Consider the following 20,185-nt stretch of genomic DNA (forward strand, 5'->3'; position numbering starts at 1 on the left):
TTGTTAGAAGGAAGATGAAAATCCACACTCCTTTCGATTTCTATACGACATCGTACCGGAACGCTAAATCACTTGGCGGTACGTCTTTGTCGGTAGGGCGGTAACTAGCCACGGCCGAAGCCTCCCACCAGCTAGACCTGGACCAATTAAGAAAACCTCAATCGGCCCAACCGGGGATCGAACCCAGGACCTCCGTCATTAAATCCACCGCGCATACCACTGCGCCACGGAGGCCGTCAAAATATAAGTGGTATAATATAATAGGTGTTCAAATTATAAGTGTCAGGAAACACAGACCGGATGGGCATTCTAAATCTTTGCTTTACGATTCTCTTTTTACAAACGCTAACGTTTCGAAAAATAACAAAATTGATGGGAATGACAGATCCGATCGACAATTTGATCATGTGATAACGAATGTCATTCCTATACATTTTTTTATTTTTGCGATTTTTACTTTTATTATAATAAAGAAATAGTTTCATAGATTTAATACACACTAACGTATAATGTAGGCATATCTTAGTAGGTTAGAGATTTTTTTTTCCGCATTATGTAATTTGGATGAATATTTATAAAGATAAGCTTTGTTGTATTGTTCGTGAAGTCAGTGACTTGTACTACTTTTTATTATATCAACAAAGTACGCAAGCAAAGCCGCGAAAAAGTAGGTATTAAGCATTTTGTAATTGAAGACAACCCTAATGTTGTCAGAATAGATAAGAGTAGTAAGAGAATAAAACGGTAGGCTATTAAGTTTGTTCAAACTGAATTGTGCCGTATTGTGAGGTAGCGAGAGTCGGTATTTATTTAAATTACGTTTCGGAGTGAATCTTCTGTACATGTACAATTGTACATAATATGTTATCTGTGATTCTATCAACTATTTGTATATAAAAAAAGTAATGTTCCTTAATAATTTCCCAGTGGAGTACTGCATCGACTCAGAGCAAGGGTACCGATGCGAACGTTGTCCGGGCCGGCAGAGCAGCGACGGTCAGACCTGCAGATCTGCTTGTACTTCCAACCCTTGCTTTGGGGGCCGTAAGTTGGTTTAATTAGCACGTTTTTTGCTTAAATAAAGATATCATCATCGTCACCATCATTAAGAGCCGATGGACGTCTACTGCTGGATATACTGCCTGGCGCGGCAGCAGCGAATTTCCCCGCGGGCGTCTTCCTTACGTCCGAAATCGCCTCATGCGTCTTTTGTATTGGATATTATTACCTAAACGATATTAAAAAAAAATAAATAACAAACAAAAATAGAAAAGAAAACGTGTAGTAAAATAAACAACATAATTATTGTGTGAGTTGCTGTGATGGTACACAGGCTGTTCCAAAAAGTATTCCTTCAATTTCCGCCGATGCACGTTTGTAAATATAGTAGTTGACATCTTTATAGTACGAGATCCGGCATAAGGAATATACATACCCATCTGTTATTTATTTGGTATAAGAAACACATTATAGAAAATATTCACATTGACACATTGTAAAGAGGTTGCCTAGTAAAATGCGCCCGGTGAGTATTAAATGATTAGATATTTTATTAAATTTATTTAATCTACTTCCCTCTTTGCCTTATTAATAAAAATCGTTCACTAGTTAAAATAATATACCAAACAGAATTGAAAACGTAAAGTTTGTCTTTACACTGCAACTGTGAGGTTGCTAGATACAAACAGTTAATTAATATTATACAAATACCCTCATCAGTTATTTAGTCGTCTAATATGTCAAATGAAAAATTATTTTATGCTTAATTATACTGTATTTAGTTTGTTTTTGTTTCTTTTTTTAAAAAGAAATAAATTTAAAGAAAGAATATTTGTCATAATCTCTTTTTAAATATGACCAATATTCCCATTCCCCTCCCGCTAGTCGGGAAAGCCTGTATTAGGAGTGCCTACGACAATAGACCAACGGGGCGGGGATCGAACCGCCACCCCTCGGTGATGAGTCTGTCCGCTATTGAGCTATTGAGGCTCAAAGTTGCCTTTGATCTAGTTCATGGTATCAATTTAGGTAGGTGTAGGTGTAGGTATTTTATGTGTCAATGTGAATATTTTCTATCCTTTATCCTAAATAAATAACAGATGAGAGTATATGTTCCATAAGCCGGATCTTAGACCATTAATGTACCAGACAACCACGGAGCATGCATTTAACAGTTTTGTTTATAATTGTACTAGCGGATGTCCACGACTTCGTCCGCCCTTTGGACCTCCTTAATCCGGCTCTTTCGCCAAATCCAAAAATTTCATCTTTGCCAAATTTCATCTTTGTACCTACTTCAAGCGGTTTTAGACATTTCGTGACGCATTTATATCTATACTAATATAATAAAGCTGAAGAGTTTGTTTGTTTGTTTGTTTGTTTGTTTGTTTGATTGAACGCGCTAATCTCAGGAACTACTGGTCCGATTTGAAAAATTCTTTCAGTGTTAGATAGACAATAGCTATATATTATCCCCGTATTCCTACGGGAACGGGAACCACGCGGGTGAAACCGCGCGGCGTCAGCTAGTATTAAGATATGCGTACTTGATAGTTTGATGACCGCCGTTTTGGTAGGTACTTACTGTGGTCTATACACAACTTGTATATACATTTCACTTTTGCTTCTGGTTTAGGTGTTCAATGCCAAGATCTTCCTGATGGGCGGTACCGTTGTGGATCTTGTCCGGCCGGGTTTACTGGGAACGGGGAGAATTGCGTCCGGCTAGCGTGTCGACCCAACTCGTGTCACCCAGGTTTGTGCATACCTTTAATCTCTCATTTACTTATTTGTCCTTTTTTAATCTATACTAATATTATAAAGCTCAAAAGTTCGTTTGTTTGTTTGAACGCGCTAATCTCGGGAACTACTGGTATGATTTAAAAAATTCTTTCAGTGTTAGATAGCCCATTATCGAGGAAGGCTATACGCTATATATTATCCCCATATTCTTACGGGAATGGCAACCACGCGGGTAAAACCACGCGGCGTCAGCTAGTTCTTAATAACATAAAACACTATTGAAAATTTATACGAGTGTATCCTTACTCTGCTGCGAAGGATGTACTGGTAACAGTAAGCAATGTGTCACTATGTCAGTTTATGTTATCAGGTTGTCAGCTAAGCCTGTGCTGTGACTTAAACCTGATAATCAGGAGGTCTGATCAGGAGGTCAAGCAGGAAAATAATTCAAATTATTATACTACTAATATTTAAATCGCGAAAGTTTGTATGGATGTTTGTTACTTTTTAATGTTGCAACATAAAGCCTCAATAGCTCAACGGTTCTTACCGTTGAGCTATTGAGGCTTTGAGAGCGGTCGGACTCATCTCCGTGGGGTGGTGGTTCGATCCCCGCCCCGTTGGTCTATTGTCGCACTCACTCCTAATACAGTCTTTCCCGACTAGTTGGAGGGGGACGGGAATATTGGTCATATTATAAAAATGTGGCAAATATTCTTTAAAAAAACTACTGAACCGATTTGGCTGAAACTTGGAATGGGAAATAGATTTTACTCTGGATTAACACATGGGCTACTTTTCAACCCTGGAAAAAATCATAGTTCCCGAGGGATTTGTGTAAAACTAAATTTCACGCGTACGAAGTCGCGGGCGTCCGCTAGTTAATATATAACGAAAATAATTTTAGGTGTGGAGTGTCAAGAGCTTGCTGATGGTCAATACCGCTGCGGGCCGTGCCCCGCTGGGTACACCGGCACCGGCAGGCAGTGTGTCCGACTGGGTTGTCAGCCAAACCCGTGCGCCGCAGGTTGGTATCCATCGTACTCATCATCGGACACTTGGTTCAATATTGCTAAAACAGTGCGATACTGCTAAAAGTTGCCTTTGGAAAAAAAAATTACCCAAGTATTACCCAACGTTATGTTTTGGGTAATATTTAACTGGCAACTTGACTCAATATTTAAGCAATGAAGGAACTGACATTGCGAGTTATACAAAATATCATCATTAGAGAATAGCCGTTCTGATCGTATTTTTCATTCTGACACTAGAATTACTCTATGTGATATGTGAATAAGTATTGAGTAAAATATATTGTGTAATTATTTTTTTTTGACGGCCGCGTGGCGCAGTGGGTAGTGACCCTGCTTTCTGCATCCACGGCCGTGGGTTCGATACCCACAACTGGAAAATATTTGTGTGATGAGCATGAGTGTTTTCCAGTGTCTGTGTGTAGTTATACATTATATAAGTATTTATATGTAGTATATAATTGTATATTAATATTATAATATCAATTATCTTAGCACCCATAACACAAGCTACTCTGTATGCTTACTTTGGGGCTAGATAGTGATGTGTATTGTTTAAGTATATTTATTTATTTATTATTATTATTATAATAGGTAGACCATTGTGCGTAAGGAGGAAAGTCATATTACTAGAAAAATGTTGAATGTGCAAGTGGAAGGACATAAGAGGAGAGTAAGGCCAAATAAGAGATGGTTGGATTGTGTGAAAGTGGACACGTGTGTAAAAGGAGTGGATGATGAGTTGACGAGTAATAGAGACGAATGGAAAATATTGACATATTTTCTGACCCCACTTAAGTGGGAAAAGGGTAAGGAGATGATGAATAGGTAGACCATTATAGAATCAGGAAACTTTCACAATATCTTAACGAAGTTAAACAAATGTTCAAGGCGTGGAGTGCCAAGATCTCGCTGACGGACGCTACCGATGCGGCGCCTGTCCCAGTGGGTACACAGGCAACGGCGAGCAGTGTATCCGGATAGTTTGTCAGCCTAACTCCTGCTATCCAGGTTTGTATTCTTTTTACACAAACACACACAGGAGATGGTCCATTTCAGGTCCACTCTGTACCCCGTATCATTAAAATTTAAAAAATACAAGGATCCTATTCATCATTATCAACCCATATTCGGCTCACTTCTGAGCTCGAGTTTCCTCTCAGAATGAGAGGGGTTAGGCCAATGGTCCACCACGCTGGCCCAATGTGGATTGGCAGACTTCACACACGCAGAGGATTAAGAAAATTGTCTAGTATGCAGGTTTCCTCACGATGTTTTTCCTTCACCGTTTGAGACACGTGATATTTAATTTCTTAAAATGCACACAGCTGAAAAGTTGAAGGTGCATGCCCCGGACACGAACCCACACCCTGCGGAATCGGAGGCAGAGGTCATATCCACTGGGCTATCACGGCTTAAGGATTTTATTAAAATCTAAATAAGTTAATAAATCTAACTAAATAAAAAGAAATAAATAAAATTAAAACCCAAGTTTTTGAGTTATATCAAGGCGCCCTTAAAGCAACTATGACATGACAATTGACAGAAAACGTCAAATCAACTACTGCATTGAAAACGTCATCAATCCGCCATTATTACCCATTGCATTTCTTGGGAGAGAATGAGTATTATTTCGAAAAAATTGAACTTAATTCGTAGATTTGTTTAATCAAAAGTAGTTATAAAAAATATTTTCTTTTATTTCCGCCAGGGTACAATGAATGATCCTGGGCGCTATGCTATTTTGGACCATCTCCTTTACCTCTTTATAATATTAGTATAGAGTATACGTTTGTGGTTCTAGGTGTTAGTTGTGAGGAGACCAGCTCTGGACCTCGCTGCGGTTCCTGCCCGAGTGGTTATCTAGGCGATGGGCAGCGCTGCCAGCATCTCTGCGACGCGCGGCGACCGTGCGGCGAGCGGCGCTGTAGTCCCTCCCCGAGCAGCCCCTACTACCAGTGCGAAGGATGCCCTAAAGGATACGAGTGGAACGGTACAGTTTGTAGGAACCTTGTGTATTAAATGACGCTTCTAAAATTCACCAGAAACAAACAGAAATAGAATTATACATCTATCACGTATCACATGGGAAGTGTCTTTCTTCCATTGTCTTCCAAGTTCTCATTCTTACTTTCTTTGGTCATGAAACATGGCAGGAATATACATCCCTTGTAATAGAATTCTCTGGAAAAGTTGGAAGTCTGAAAATCCGCTATCAATCAAAATCTCCTCGAATGCTTTAGAACAGCTACAGTACGGGAACGGTCAATGGTTGTGAAGGGGTTGTGGCAAGCTTCTTCTATCAGGACCAATACCACTCTATCAATAGTGTGACGACGAGGAAGAAGAAATTACCATTCGTGTCATGTTGGACATCATCTGGAATGTTATCGTTGTATGAAAATAGCAAAATATTTCACACTGTGTAGTGATATGCTCGACTCTAGTCCTTTCTGGGACACTGGTCTCTATAGAGTTGAGAGCCATTGAAATTTTGAGGCTTTCTTTCTTAGACTATCATGAATGTAAAGAAGATACCGTGCTGTTTCGAGATCTCCGGATCTTTACAAGAGTCCTATGTCCAGTCATGACGAATCCATTGTCCATTTTCAGAAGGATGGTTATATGCTGAAAAAATAAATAAAAACACATTCCAGGTTACGCGTGCGTGGACATGGACGAATGCGACCTCATCCGGCCGTGTGACGAGCTGGTGTCGTGTCGGAATGTGGAGGGAGCTTTTATCTGCGGCGCGTGCCCGCCAGGCTACTCCGGCAGCAGCGGCTGGACGGGCGCGGGGGACGAGCGGCGACGCGAGACGTGCACCGACGTGGACGAGTGCTCGCAGGGAGATGTGTGTCCTAGAGGACGACTATGTGTTAATACCCTTGTGAGTGAACTTTTGAATTTCCTTATCTTTTTTTTATCTTTTACATATTGCAATTTATATCGACGAACGTGAGAATGATATTTTTAACTTTGTCGGAATTATATAGTATAGTATAGTCGATAATATCTCCCATTCGGCAAATTGTGGACGCGTGCTAAGTTGTGTAAGTTTTCATCTCTTTCATGATTTTATCAAATAAGACAATTTACTTTGTCTTTTATTGGTGATGCAGACTACCTCATACGTCTTTTTACGTCACAGGGTTCATTTACTTGCGAGCCCTGCAGCGGTCACTACTACTTGAACTCGTCGCGACCATGCAGACTACCTCATACGTCCACGATTTTTCTCAAATCTATTACGTCACAGGGGTCATTCACTTGCGTGCCCTGCGGCGGACACTACTACGTGAACACTTTACAGCCATGCTTTGTCACAGACTACCTCATACGTCCATAACTCAAATGCACACTTCACGGCCATGCTTTGACGCAGACTACCTCATATATACTTAACTGAAATCTGTTACGTCACTGGGGTCATTTACTTGCGTGCCATGAGGCGGACACTACTACGTGAATACTTTATGGCTATGCTTTTTCATAGACTACCTCATACGTCCATAACTCAAATGCACACTTCACGGTCATGCTTCGACGTAGACTACCTCATACGTCCACGTTTTATCTCAAATCTATTACGTCACAGGTTACATTCACTTGCGTGCCCTGCGGCGGTCACTACTACTTGAACTCGTCGCGACCATGCTTTGATGCAGACTACCTCATACGTCCATGATTTTTCTCAAATCTATTACGTCACTTGGTTCATTTACTTGCGTGCCCTGCGGTGGACTACTAAGTGAACACGTCACGATCATGCTTCGACGTAGACTACCTCATACGTCCACGTTTTATCTCAAATCTATTACGTCACAGGTTACATTCACTTGCGTGCCCTGCAGCGGTCACTACTACTTGAACTCGTCGCGACCATGCTTCGATGCAGACTACCTCATACGTCCACGATTTATCTCAAATCTATTACGTCACAGGGGTCATTCACTTGCGTGCCCTGCGGCGGTCACTACTACGTGAACATTTTACAGCCATGCTTTGTCATAGACTACCTCATACGGCCATAACTCAAATGCACACTTCGTGACCATGCTTTGACGCAGACTACCTCATACATACTTACACAACTGAAATCTTTTACGTCACAGGGATCATTCACTTGCGTGCCTTGTGGCGGACACTACTACGTGAACACTTCACGGCCCTGCTTTGATGCAGACTCCCTCATACGTCCACGCTGTGACCCGGCACGCTGCCGACGATTCAACGCTGTTTGTGGATACGGGATAAATTGTGTTTGCGCAGTAAGTTTTAGATATAGACCTAATTGATGAATTTTATATATTTTTTCGCATTGTATTGTAAGACTATACAGCCAAAATAAAAAGAGTGGACGCAGAAAGACTTCAAAAATACCAAGATGTTGGCAAAATTAAGATCGCGTGATAACTCTTTCAAAGATGAACACAAACCGGGAAGGCAACACAATGTCAATTTTACCTTAGATATACAGAAAACTCGATACTAAATGCGAAAGAACTTAACTATTACTTATGTAAAAATTATTCATTTGTTTTGATTCGTTTTAGCTTATGGTAACTACAAATATTACCTATTAAACGAGGTTCTTTAAAGTAAAAATATTGGCTCAAGAAAAAATTTAGAGGCGCTAGAGTTTTCTATGTTAGAAGGTTAATTTTTCAAAATAATTAAAACCACGAATGCCAATTTTGTACATATAATTTTCTTTCCTACATTAAACAGACTGGATGGGCAGGCAATGGAACTGTATGCGGGCCTGACAGTGATTTAGACGGCTATCCGGATCATCAGTTGTCGTGTAATGATATCCATTGTAACGCTGACAACTGTCCACAAGTGTCCAACTCTGGACAGGAGGACGCTGATAAAGACGGCATCGGTGATTCTTGCGACACGGATGCTGACGGAGACGGGATACCTAATATACCAGTGAGTAAAATGTTTTGAAATAAAATAATTAAATGCTTCTCCAATTTTGTAGTACATAACGACTAGTGGATGAGCCGTGATAGCCCTGTGGATATGACCTCTGCCTCCGATTCCGGAGGGTGTGGGTTCGAATCCGGTCCGGGGCATGCACCTCCAACTTTTCAGTTGTGTGCATTTTAAGAAATTAAATATGATGTATCTCAAACGGAGATGGAAAAACATCATGAGGAAACCTGCAATACCAGAGATTTTTTTTAATTCTCTGCGTGCGTGAAGTCTGCCAATCCGCATTGGGCCAGCGTGGTAGACTATTGACCAAAACCCTCTCGAGTATAACCCTCTCAGAGCTCGAGTCCACTCATTCTGAGAGCAGTGAGCCGAATATGGGTTGATAATGATGAACGACTAGTCGTACAAACAAATTGTGCACTAAAAGTATCTGTCTACTAGAGACACTCCACCAAGAATGTAACATAAAGTACAATGTAATTCAATGATTTGTCCAACGCAGCAAGTGTTTACTTAGTCAACTTACTTATATTAATAAAATAGTATACTAACGCTGTAATTACTTACGAAATAGATGCGACTAAAGCTTTTATAGTCCATATAGATTAAACTAGGTCAGGTAATTATAATACATATTCAAGCTACAATAAATAACGGATAAAGTGCCTTTTCACTTTGTAAAGAAGATGAATATTGGTTTTGTTTGATGGATTATTTTCTAAAAAGTACTTGATTATAATGAACTTCATTTTTTTCCAGGACAACTGTCCGCTAATACCCAACCCAGACCAGCTTGATCGCGACGAGGATCGCAGTGATAAGCGAGGTGATGCCTGTGACAACTGTCCAAGAAAGTTCAACCCCGGACAAGAGGACGCAGATAAAGATGGCATTGGAGATATTTGCGATCCTGATATGGACAATGATAGTACGTTAATCAGATTGTAACAAACTACTAAAACATCACTAATTTACTGGCAACTCGAATTCTAGCAGATTTTATTTTCTCAATTACCTAGTCTTTTAACTCAAGAAAATGAACAAGTTCAATTTAAAACACTGAAACGTAAAAGAGCACAAAAAAGAGACGCCAATTTGAAACTATTTCAATTACAGGGTTTAATAACTATTTTTTTTACTAAGTGATTGTTAAACAAATCTCTGTTATTTTGTTTTAGACATCCTAAACAATCAAGATAATTGTCCTCGAAATTATAATCCGGAACAAGAAGACATGGACGGTGACGGTATAGGAGATCTATGCGACAACTGTCCACGTGTGAGGAACCCAACCCAGGAAGATTCTGACAAGGATAATGTTGGCGATGCTTGCGACAGCGACGTAGATCGGGATCAGTAAGTAAAATCATCCTTTGGTGGCTCGACACGCCCATATAGTAATTCTCCAGAATACTAGACTGGTATACATTCATTTAGTAGGTAATATTTGAATTTTGTTTTATGAAAAACACGGTCGACCACATAAAACAACAGAATGGTTAATCTATTTGCCAACTCGTTCTTTTGAAGGACAAAATTAATAAAGTTATGGAAGTAAGTCTGTTTTGCGCATGATAACAAAATCTGTTTCGTAGCAAATCTTCTACGATAGCTACATGAAAATATTAAACGAGTCTCATGATATAATGAGATAAGATGAGAAGAAGTAGAAAATATTATCCAATAAGTAAGTAGAAGACGAAACACAAATAGGTTATTTATTTTCAAAACATAAGTTTAGCAATGTTTAATTATAATATTATGTAATTTGTTTCCAGTATAATTTAGACACAATAGGTTTTTGATTTTCATGGTATAAACCAAAGTTTGGTGCTTTACCAAATATTTTGGATTTAGTTTCCAAAAGTTTTATGTACAATTTGATTTTAGAGATGGTGTTCAAGATGGATTAGACAATTGTCCGAACTTGGCGAACAGTGACCAGCAAGACATCGACAACGATGGCAAGGGGGACGCGTGTGACGACGACATTGACAACGATGGCATTCCTAACCTTGCTGATAACTGCCCGCTCGTATACAACCCTGATCAGGCTGACTCTAATGGTAAGTTAGGTTGAATAACTTGAGCTATACATGTTCGTATTAAGAGAATTTTATTTGTGTTTAGTGTATTAGGGTAGATTTAAAAAACACAATATTTAGATCCATTACTATAATAAACAACTAGCAGACGCCTCGTGGTTTCACCTACACAGAACTCGTTCCCGTGGGAATACGGGGATAAAACATAGCCTATGACAGTCACAAATAAAGAGGCTATCGAAATGTAAAAGAACTAAAATCGGTTCAGTAGATCCAGATATTACCCCCTCATAAAATATACCTCTTTATAATAGACTCGCCGACGCCCACAGGTTCACCCGCGTAGTTCCCATTCCCGTGAGAATACGGGGATAAAATATAATTTTTGACATTCACAAATAAAGTGACTTTCTAAAACTAAAAAAAGTTAAAATCGGTTGAGTAGATTTCAGAAATTATCCCCTACAACACCACAAACTTTCCCTCTTTATAACATTAGTATAGATAGAGGGGATGTTCTGACTGGAGAATTCACTCGACAAGTTAAGTTTCATACTCGTAGAATGCATCGGCTTTTAATTGTTTGACTGAACGTAGAAAAGAAATGTTCTTGTTGATAGACGAACCAATTAATTGTTTTATTAATACCTATTTATGAACTTAAATACACTACACTACACTCCATTCGGTTTCTACACGACATCGTACCGGAATGCTAAATCGCTTGGCGGTACGTCTTTGCCGGTAGGGTGGTAACTAGCCACGGCCAAAGCCTCCCACCAGCCAGACCTGGACCAATTAAGAAAATCTCAATCTGCCCAGCTGGGGATCGAACCCAGGACCTCCGTTTTGTAAATCCACCGCGCATACCACTGCGCCACGGAGGTCGTCAAAAGTTAGTCTAACGTATATGTCTACAGCCGATGGAGTGGGCGACGTCTGCGACAACGACTACGACGGTGACAACGTGACCAACGCGCTGGACAACTGTCCCAACAACTCGAGGATATTCAGGACTGATTTCAGGTGAGGGACCAAATTAATAAAATTTTTTGCGACTGTTTTTGATTTCAAATTAAACATGGGAACTATTAATGAAGCCAGAGTTGAAGTAACTAATGGATCAAGGCTTAATTTGAGTGACGTCACACATCTCGTACGCATAATCTATGGCGCAAGTAATAGATTACAGGGCCGTGGCAAAAAATTATACGTCATTTAAACCACCAGAAAACCTTTAGATCAGGTAATTAATATTTATAATATTAGTATAGATAGCATATTTATAATATTTTTTTTAATCGGATTTGTAGATCCAGAGATCACCCTAGAACCTTACTTTATCTTTATAATATTACTATAGATATATTATGTTGGATAAGATTAAGAAAGAAAGTTGGATAAGATTAAGAAAGCAGTGATAGTCCAGTGGATATGACCTCTGCCTTCGATTCGGAGGGCGTGGAGGTCAAAGAGTTCGATTTTTCGGGGCGTGCACCTTTTAACTTTTCAGTTATATGCATTTTATGAAATTAAATATCACGTCTCTCAAACGATGAAGGAAAAACATTTTGGGGAAATCTGCATACCTGAGAATCTTCTTAATTCTCAACATGTGCGAAGTCTGCCAATCCACATTGGGCCAGCGTGGTGGACTATAAGCCTAACCCCTCTTATTATGTGAGGAGATTGGACCCCAGCAGTAAGCCGAATATGAGTTGATAATGATGAATGATGATAAATATAAAGAAAGTTTGACACAAAATAAACAGAGACTATCAATCTAACTCAATTTATTGTTTTCAGGAACTACATGACAGTCCGCTTAGACCCCGAAGGCACGTCGCAACAAGACCCCAACTGGGAGATAGCAAACGAAGGGGCGGAGATCCTGCAGACCCTCAACTCCGACCCCGGCCTGGCGGTGGGCTTCGACAGCATCGGCGGCGTCGACTTCGAGGGAACTCTGTTCGTTGACTCGCAGATTGATGACGATTACATTGGGTTCATATTTGGGTAAGTTTCATATACATTATTTTTTTTCTTGTACGGCCAATCTGCAATTGTTCCTAGGACTATAAACAAAAGTTCCGTTCCCGTAGGAATATGGGGATAAAATATAGCCTATAGCAGTCGATGATAGTGTAGCTTACCAACAGTGAAAGAATTTTTCAAATCGGTGCATTCGTTTCAGAGCCTATTCAATGCAAACACACAAACAAACAATCAAATCTTTCCTCTTTATTAGTAAAGATGAAACAATCCACATCCCAAATTTTCTATTTTATGCCTAGGGCCTGTAGTGGGCTGTTGAAAAAAGCTGATACGTAGTGATGAAAAAGATGACATTAAACAAACGGATGCTTAATAGTTTAAAAACAAACAACTAGCATATGGAACCCTAAAAAAAATTACACAGTACACAGTGAGTGATTGCCGCAAAAATAAATTGCTTAGACCCCCCACAAGATTGACAATATATGCCAAGAGTTCTTTTTGTATGGCAATAAAAATAATAAACTTCCTCATAGTCTAAAAGACATGCCCTGGTCAATATTTAAATGTAAAATTTATAAATTATTATTAAAAAAAAGTTATTATGACATTCAAGATTATTTTATGGACATTTTCTAACTTATTATTTTCTAATTGTGACATTGTATTAATTTAGATTCTTTTTTAATCTTCATTCAAATGTATTTAATTATTTAAGATAATTCAAACACCAGTTATGGTAAAATGTATAAAGGCTCAATTCTATAATATGTACCATCATGTTAAACCTACATTTTCATGAATAAAATATCATTCATTAATTCATTAATTCATTATCATTCATTCATAGACTATTTTCTCTCTTCTTCTTGGGAAGTTTCGGGTTATCAGATCGTAGCACACTTCCAGATACCAAAACAACAAACGTTTCTACGTGGTGATGTGGAAGAAGAACACGCAGACGTACTGGCAGACGACTCCCTTCCGCGCGGTCGCGGAGCCCGGCATACAACTCAAGCTGGTCAACTCGAAGACTGGCCCGGGGAAGACTTTGAGGAACGCGCTGTGGAAAACAGAATCCACACCTGATCAGGTAAGAACAAAATGGCCTCTCTGTGGTGCAGGTTTGCTTACAAAGTATCTAGATAATAAAACAATTAATGAAAGCTGATTAGCGATTCTAATGGTATAATAAAATTCCTACACTCAAAACTTACGAACTGCTTAGGTATCCATAAGTTTATTTTTTAGCATTGGGGTGACTAGGATTATTGTCAAGGGTGGCCCTGGCCCCTGACATGCCACTAGGCAGAGTCGACACTCAATATTGAAATTTTGTTTACAATGTTTGTGGACGCTGACGTCTGAAACAGGTCTACTAATTTTATTGATATTTCTTTGTATATTTTGTATTTTGGCGTCTATCATAGAATTTTAAATATTGGTAGCCCAGAATTCTAGGGTGGGCACTGGATCATTCTATTGGGTACGGATCCAGCTCCCTGCAACCCGCTTGATGTCTTCGGCCCACCTAGTGGGAGATCGACCAAGACTGCGCTTTCCGGTGCTATTCCAGCACCTTGGGACTTCAACGTTGTATTCGAATTCTATGTATCCTGGGTTAATTCTTATAACCTAGTATCTTTAAGACAAGAGTAAATTGGCAACTCGCAATCCACCTCAAGCCACATTTACACTTACCAAATACCATCAGATGTGAATGTGGTCAAGCGACGATGAAACTACTACAAAATACTCAAATCATATCAACTATTATGTTGTTCCAGGTTAAACTACTTTGGAAGGATCCCCGCAACGTGGGATGGCGTGAAAGGACGGCGTACCGCTGGCGACTGCTCCACCGTCCGAAGATTGGTCTCATCCGCCTCAAGATCTACGAGAACAACCGCTTGGTGGCCGACTCCGGCAACCAATACGACTTCACGCTCAAGGGCGGCAGGCTTGGCGTATTCTGTTTCTCGCAAGAAATGATCATTTGGTCGAATCTCGTCTATAGATGTAATGGTAAGTCTAGGCCTGTCTGTCTTATTGACCCAACCTTACTATACCTAAATGTTTCATCAGACTAGGTTAAATTGTACAGCTGAGTAACTATTGTTTACTTATCTTACAAGACATGTTCAGTAACAGACCAGAGTTGTAATTGAGATTGTGTTCTCTTTATCTTCTCTAGATATAGAACACCATCTTTCCAATATGACACTTCCCTATAAGAGCACCATAAACTGTCGGCCTTTGTCGTTATATTAACACTTAATGGTGATCGTTACAAAGGGGTTTTTGCTTTGAGCATCGTTATGAGACCTACTCTAAGGTCTAATTTCTAAATCCTGCTACTTTTGAAGAAAAAGTCTGTTCTTGCAGTTGGCTATTAAAAATAGGCTGAAAAAGACATGTTTATTGTAAATACAAGCGGACGCCCGCGACTTCGTCCGCGTGAAACTCTATGTAAACTTTCAACTACCCCTATCGTACCCCTACCCTACCTACCCCTACCTACCTTTACCCTACCCCTACCTACCTCTACCCTACCCCTACTCCTACTCCTTGCCTACTTTTCACACAGATTGCAGGTTTCTCTTGCTAAAAATACTTGTAGACAAAGACATCTGCAGTTTGTATGGTGAAGTACGTAAAGCTATTTACGTATGTAATTATTTTTAACTATTATTTTCAGATAAAATACCAACAAACATCGTGTCAGAACTACCGCCCACTATTAAGAACAAGAACTTGGATGTAGACCACGACTTTGTATACCTTTAACGATACTAATTCACTGTGCTAGGTAAAATAATGTGTTACGTACAGTCATTGGCAAATGTCAACACACAATTTATAAATGAAGATGAGAGAGCTCCGCATTGTGTTATTTTTTATCTCTGACTGTACCTACAAAGAAGTACAAACGAAAAACTGTTATTTACACTTTAATTTATAACTTCAAGATTTGTCTATTATGTAAATATAGTATTGTTGTGCCACAAACTTATTTTGCGGTGGTCGAAACTGCATAAAACGTCGAGGCCTTGTAACAGGGGCACCTTATTAAATAAACATAAAATCATCATAGGGGTCCTATGCTACCTAATTAAATAAACATTAAATCATCATAGGGGTTCTATGCTACCTAATTAAATAAACATTAAATCATCATAGGGGTCCTATGATACCTAATTAAATAAACATTAAAACATCATAGAGGTCCTATGCTACCTAATTAAATAAACATTAAATCATCATAGGGGTCCTATGATACCTAATTAAATAAACATTAAAACATCATAGAGGTCCTATGCTACCTAATTAAATAAACATTAAATCATCATAGGGGTCCTATGATACCTAATTAAATAAACATTAAAACATCATAGAGGTCCTATGCTACCTAATTAAATAAACATTAAATCATCATAGGGGTCCTATGCTACCTAATTAAATAAACATTAAATGAATACGTCAATATTAATGGATTGACCATTTGGCCTATTCACTATTTTGGTCTTTAATAACAACCTATTAAAATAAACATCAAATTAATTGACAAATATCATTTATCTACTGTGTAATATCCACCAGTAAACACTGGATGACATTTTTACATAGAATCTCAATTTCGTATATGTCTTACCCCTACCCCGGATTTAGGTACATCTGGGAGAAAATGACCTCAATTCGTCAAATGGCGTCAATTCGCAAAACATTATTTTAATATATTAACATTAAAGGCACTAAGACCATCGGGCTATTTGGCGCTTATTTACAAACTTTGCTACCTAATACAATTGTCATCAAATTAATAACAAACGCATTTTTCGTATTCCCTAAAACCCAACGAAAATCACAATAGTAAACATACTTCGAATCCGGTCCTTGGCATGCACCTCCAACTTTTCAGTTGTGTGCATTAAAAAAAATATAAATATACCGTGTCACAAATGGTGAAGGAAAACATTGTGAGGAAACCTGCTCGGAATTTTCTTAATTGTCTACGTGTGTGAAGTCTGACAATCCGCATTGGGCCAGCGTGGCCTAACCCCTCTCATTCTGAAAAGAGACAACTCTACAATGAGCCGAATATGGGTTGTGTTGAAATTGCGGGTACATCCACCAAAAAACACTCAAAGTTAGTGAATAAGCCAACAGATAAGTTTGTGACACTATAAATATAAACTAAATTATTTTTACTTAGCACCGCAACACATTGCTTCGTCTATTGGAACTATAGCTTGGCAACTTTGTTCGTAACACTCCCGATGGTCCGCGCGGGCCGGGGGGCGTGTAGCGATAAATGAAAAACCCACGACTGATGCACCTCACTTCCCCGCGCGCACAATTACACACCCGCGCAGTCTTTCCCCACGTCGCCCGCATATCATGGTAGTATAATCAGCGAACTTGCTAGACTATTGGGTCTGCAATACCCTGACACAAGAAAACCTTTACTGTCGACGAGTCGCAAAGATCCGATGGACGTTGCGGTCCCAAGATGCTGGAATGGCGACCCCGCACCGGAATGCGCAGTGTTGTACGACTAGGTGGGCTATGGACAAGCGGGTTGCAGGGAGCTGCTAGATGCTGGCAGCTCAGGACCGTGTTGTTTGGAAGTCCATGCAAGAGGCCTATGTCCAGCAGTGGACGTCCGTCGGCTGTTAATGATGATGATAATGATGATGAAAGTATCAGTATGTGATCCTATACTAAGTCCTTATGGTAAGTATGGTAGCCAATTATGAAGTTAAGACCGTGATGGCTTTGAAGAGTAGCAGGATTCAGACTCTCAAACGTCCAAGTACTTATAAAGAGAATTTTTAAAGTGATAACTTCTTATGGGACAGTTAACCGCCTCTGTAGCCAAGTTGCACGACGATTCTCTTTCTACTATCGCGAACGCTTAGAAAACTAGAAAAATGTATGGCAATGACAGATCTTGATCACGTGACCTGTCGATAGCAAATGTCATTCCCATACATTTTTCTAGTTTTCGAAGCGTTTGCGATCGTAGAAAGAGAATCGACGTGCCACTTGGCTACAAGGGCTTCTTCGTAACGTAACTCGTTACGGCGCCAGCGCTGTCTGGCTTCTCTTTCTCTCACGCATATAGCAGGTTTAAGTTGTCACTTCTGTCGAGCGTCCCGACTCGCACGCGTTTTTGTATTTTAATATTTTCCTCGCATAATAAGAGAAATCATATCCACGATCGACAGTCCTTTAGCTTCGCGGCAACTCTATGATAAACAATGTTAAAGATTCAACTTTAATTCTATAGCGAAGGGTTGCCACGTAGCTAAGGAAACTGGCGAAGGGAGATATGATTCCTCATGATATCTTATTTTATTTTACTTGGACAATTGACGTATTGGCCTGTAGCTAAGTGGCACGTTGATTCTCTTTCTACGATCGCAAACGCTTCGAAAATTCTAAAATGTATAGGAATTTTACTATCGACAGGTCACGTGATCAAGTGGTCGATCGAATCTGTCATTCCCATACATTTTTCTAGTTTTCGAAGCGTTAGCGTTTGTAGAAAAAGAATGGACATGTCACTTGGCTACAGGCCCTGGAACCTTGTTACCGCTACTTGTCGTGGCATGCACAGAATTTTCAACAAATTAAGGCAAATTGATTATTTTACAACAAATTTTCGGTATGCCATAAGTTTCTATAAACATTTTCCATCTCATTCACAGTGCGTTCAGTGCAAAGTGCCAGTAAAAATAATTTACGAATTAATAACAACATTTTTATTTATAAGTACAAAAATAAAGTAATATATTGAATAAATAAAGTGTCTATGCTGTTTGATTTTCTCCATTACTTTTATCAAATTACGGCCTCCGTGGCGCAGTGGTATGCGCGGTGGATTTACAAAACGGAGGTCCTCGGTTCGATCCCCGGCTGGGCCGATTGAGATTTTGTTAATTGGTTCAGGTCTGGCTTCGGCCGTGGCTAGTTACCACCCTACCGGCAAAGACATACCGCCAAGCGATTTAGCGTTCCGGTAAGATGTCGTGTAGAAACCGAAAAGGGGTGTGGATTTTCATCCTCCTGCTATCAAGTTAGCCCGCTTCCATCTTAGACTGGATCATAACACCAAGAGAGATTGTAGTCAAGGGCTTGTAAAGAATAAAAAAAATGATTATTTAATAGAAACCTTACTTGTTTTAGGGTTATATTTTAATTCTAGCTTAGACTGGAGCTTAAAAAGATTTAATACTCCGTCTCACAAGATAAAGACAGCAAAAAAATCGCTTTCACATTACTGAAAGGTGTTTAAAAGGAACAAATCAAAAATCCAATAAGGTTCGGCAAATGTTTACCTTTCTAGGACAAGACGAATCCAACGATTTGCGAAAAAAGAAAACGTCTGAATTTCCTCTTTTGAAAACTAATGACAGCATTTAAACCTTTTAAACGTCATGTAACCAATTAATATTAGACTTGTTTTTAAAAATTTCCTTTAAAATATTTTTGTAAATAAAAGGGTTAATTTATTTTAGAAGTATTTTATGCATTGCAGTTGCAATAACAATAAATTTAATTTGCAATGGACGGAATCGAGAATGAAATAGAGTTAGCAATTCCAATTGGAAAAGCAAACCATGAAATCTTTGAAGGGACCAAGTTGGAAATATTTTTTAATGGCGACGGCGCTAATCCCGATATTATGGAGGTCGAAAGTAACGATAAACATGACAAAAATCACGATAAAACAATAAACATACCAAATAGCGGTGATGGAGTAACGAAGCAAGGGGTTTTGATTGGTGGTCTTGACTCTTGTAAGCCCAGTACCAGTACTAGTCGCGTCGTAAAGAAACGCATCAGAAAACGCAGGAATTCGCGTAGAAACTTGAGACCGAGGAATGCAAAGGCAAAAGCGTTACAAACGATCCAAGCTATGCTCAGAACGAAGAAAACCTCAACGAGTGATCTCGTGCGAAGCGTTAAGCGAGGGGTTAAGCTAGGGATTAAGCGAGGGAATAAGAAGTACATTTTTTGCGACGTGTGTGCTTTTCGATCGAGAACTGCGATGACAAGTTCGGACATGAGTTTTGCGTCGTCTGATTCAAGCCATTGTTCGGATTGTGGAGAAAAACATTGAATTACCATTTATCTGCTTTATAGTACTTGTTCGTTTTTTTTATTTGTAATAATTTTTAATGTGCTATTACTATTTATTTTTCGATGTTTGGGATAGAAAAAAACCCATTGTTCAGTAAATTTCGATGATTTAAATAGTATTTGTTTCCATTTTCATTCATTGGAAAATTACAGTGGATGACCAGGAATGTCTTTAAGTTATATATTCATTTTTAGTTTACCTATAGATGCGCAGAGCAAATACAGAGGACCTACCTCACTAGACGTTACTTTTCTGACAAAGTAGGTATCATTAGCAAC

At 39.2% G+C, this 20,185-nt stretch overlaps 1 protein-coding gene across 2 annotated transcripts in view; it reads left to right on the forward strand.

The window, feature by feature from the left end:
- The window catches only part of LOC112047162 (cartilage oligomeric matrix protein), a 39,263-nt gene extending 20,689 nt beyond the window's left edge, over positions 1–18,574 (forward strand). Inside the window, exons 8-24 of one of the 2 annotated variants that reach the window (XR_008251875.1) lie at positions 928–1,044; positions 2,636–2,755; positions 3,650–3,769; positions 4,665–4,784; positions 5,578–5,766; positions 6,431–6,663; positions 7,889–8,044; positions 8,505–8,711; positions 9,480–9,648; positions 9,899–10,076; positions 10,611–10,786; positions 11,686–11,791; positions 12,572–12,781; positions 13,670–13,853; positions 14,548–14,785; positions 15,459–16,114; positions 16,158–18,574. Coding sequence is in view for 1 of the 2 variants with exons in the window: in XM_024084175.2 (XP_023939943.2) it covers positions 928–1,044; positions 2,636–2,755; positions 3,650–3,769; positions 4,665–4,784; positions 5,578–5,766; positions 6,431–6,663; positions 7,889–8,044; positions 8,505–8,711; positions 9,480–9,648; positions 9,899–10,076; positions 10,611–10,786; positions 11,686–11,791; positions 12,572–12,781; positions 13,670–13,853; positions 14,548–14,785; positions 15,459–15,547 (2,612 nt within the window). In the remaining variant the exon portion in view is untranslated. Of the gene's footprint in view, positions 1–927; positions 1,045–2,635; positions 2,756–3,649; positions 3,770–4,664; positions 4,785–5,577; positions 5,767–6,430; positions 6,664–7,888; positions 8,045–8,504; positions 8,712–9,479; positions 9,649–9,898; positions 10,077–10,610; positions 10,787–11,685; positions 11,792–12,571; positions 12,782–13,669; positions 13,854–14,547; positions 14,786–15,458 lie in introns of both variants that reach the window. The other variant, XM_024084175.2, reaches the window with a different exon arrangement.
- Positions 18,575–20,185: the final 1,611 nt, after the last annotated feature.

This window comes from Bicyclus anynana, chromosome 20, assembly GCF_947172395.1.
Source record: "Bicyclus anynana chromosome 20, ilBicAnyn1.1, whole genome shotgun sequence".
NCBI lineage: Eukaryota > Metazoa > Arthropoda > Insecta > Lepidoptera > Nymphalidae > Bicyclus > Bicyclus anynana.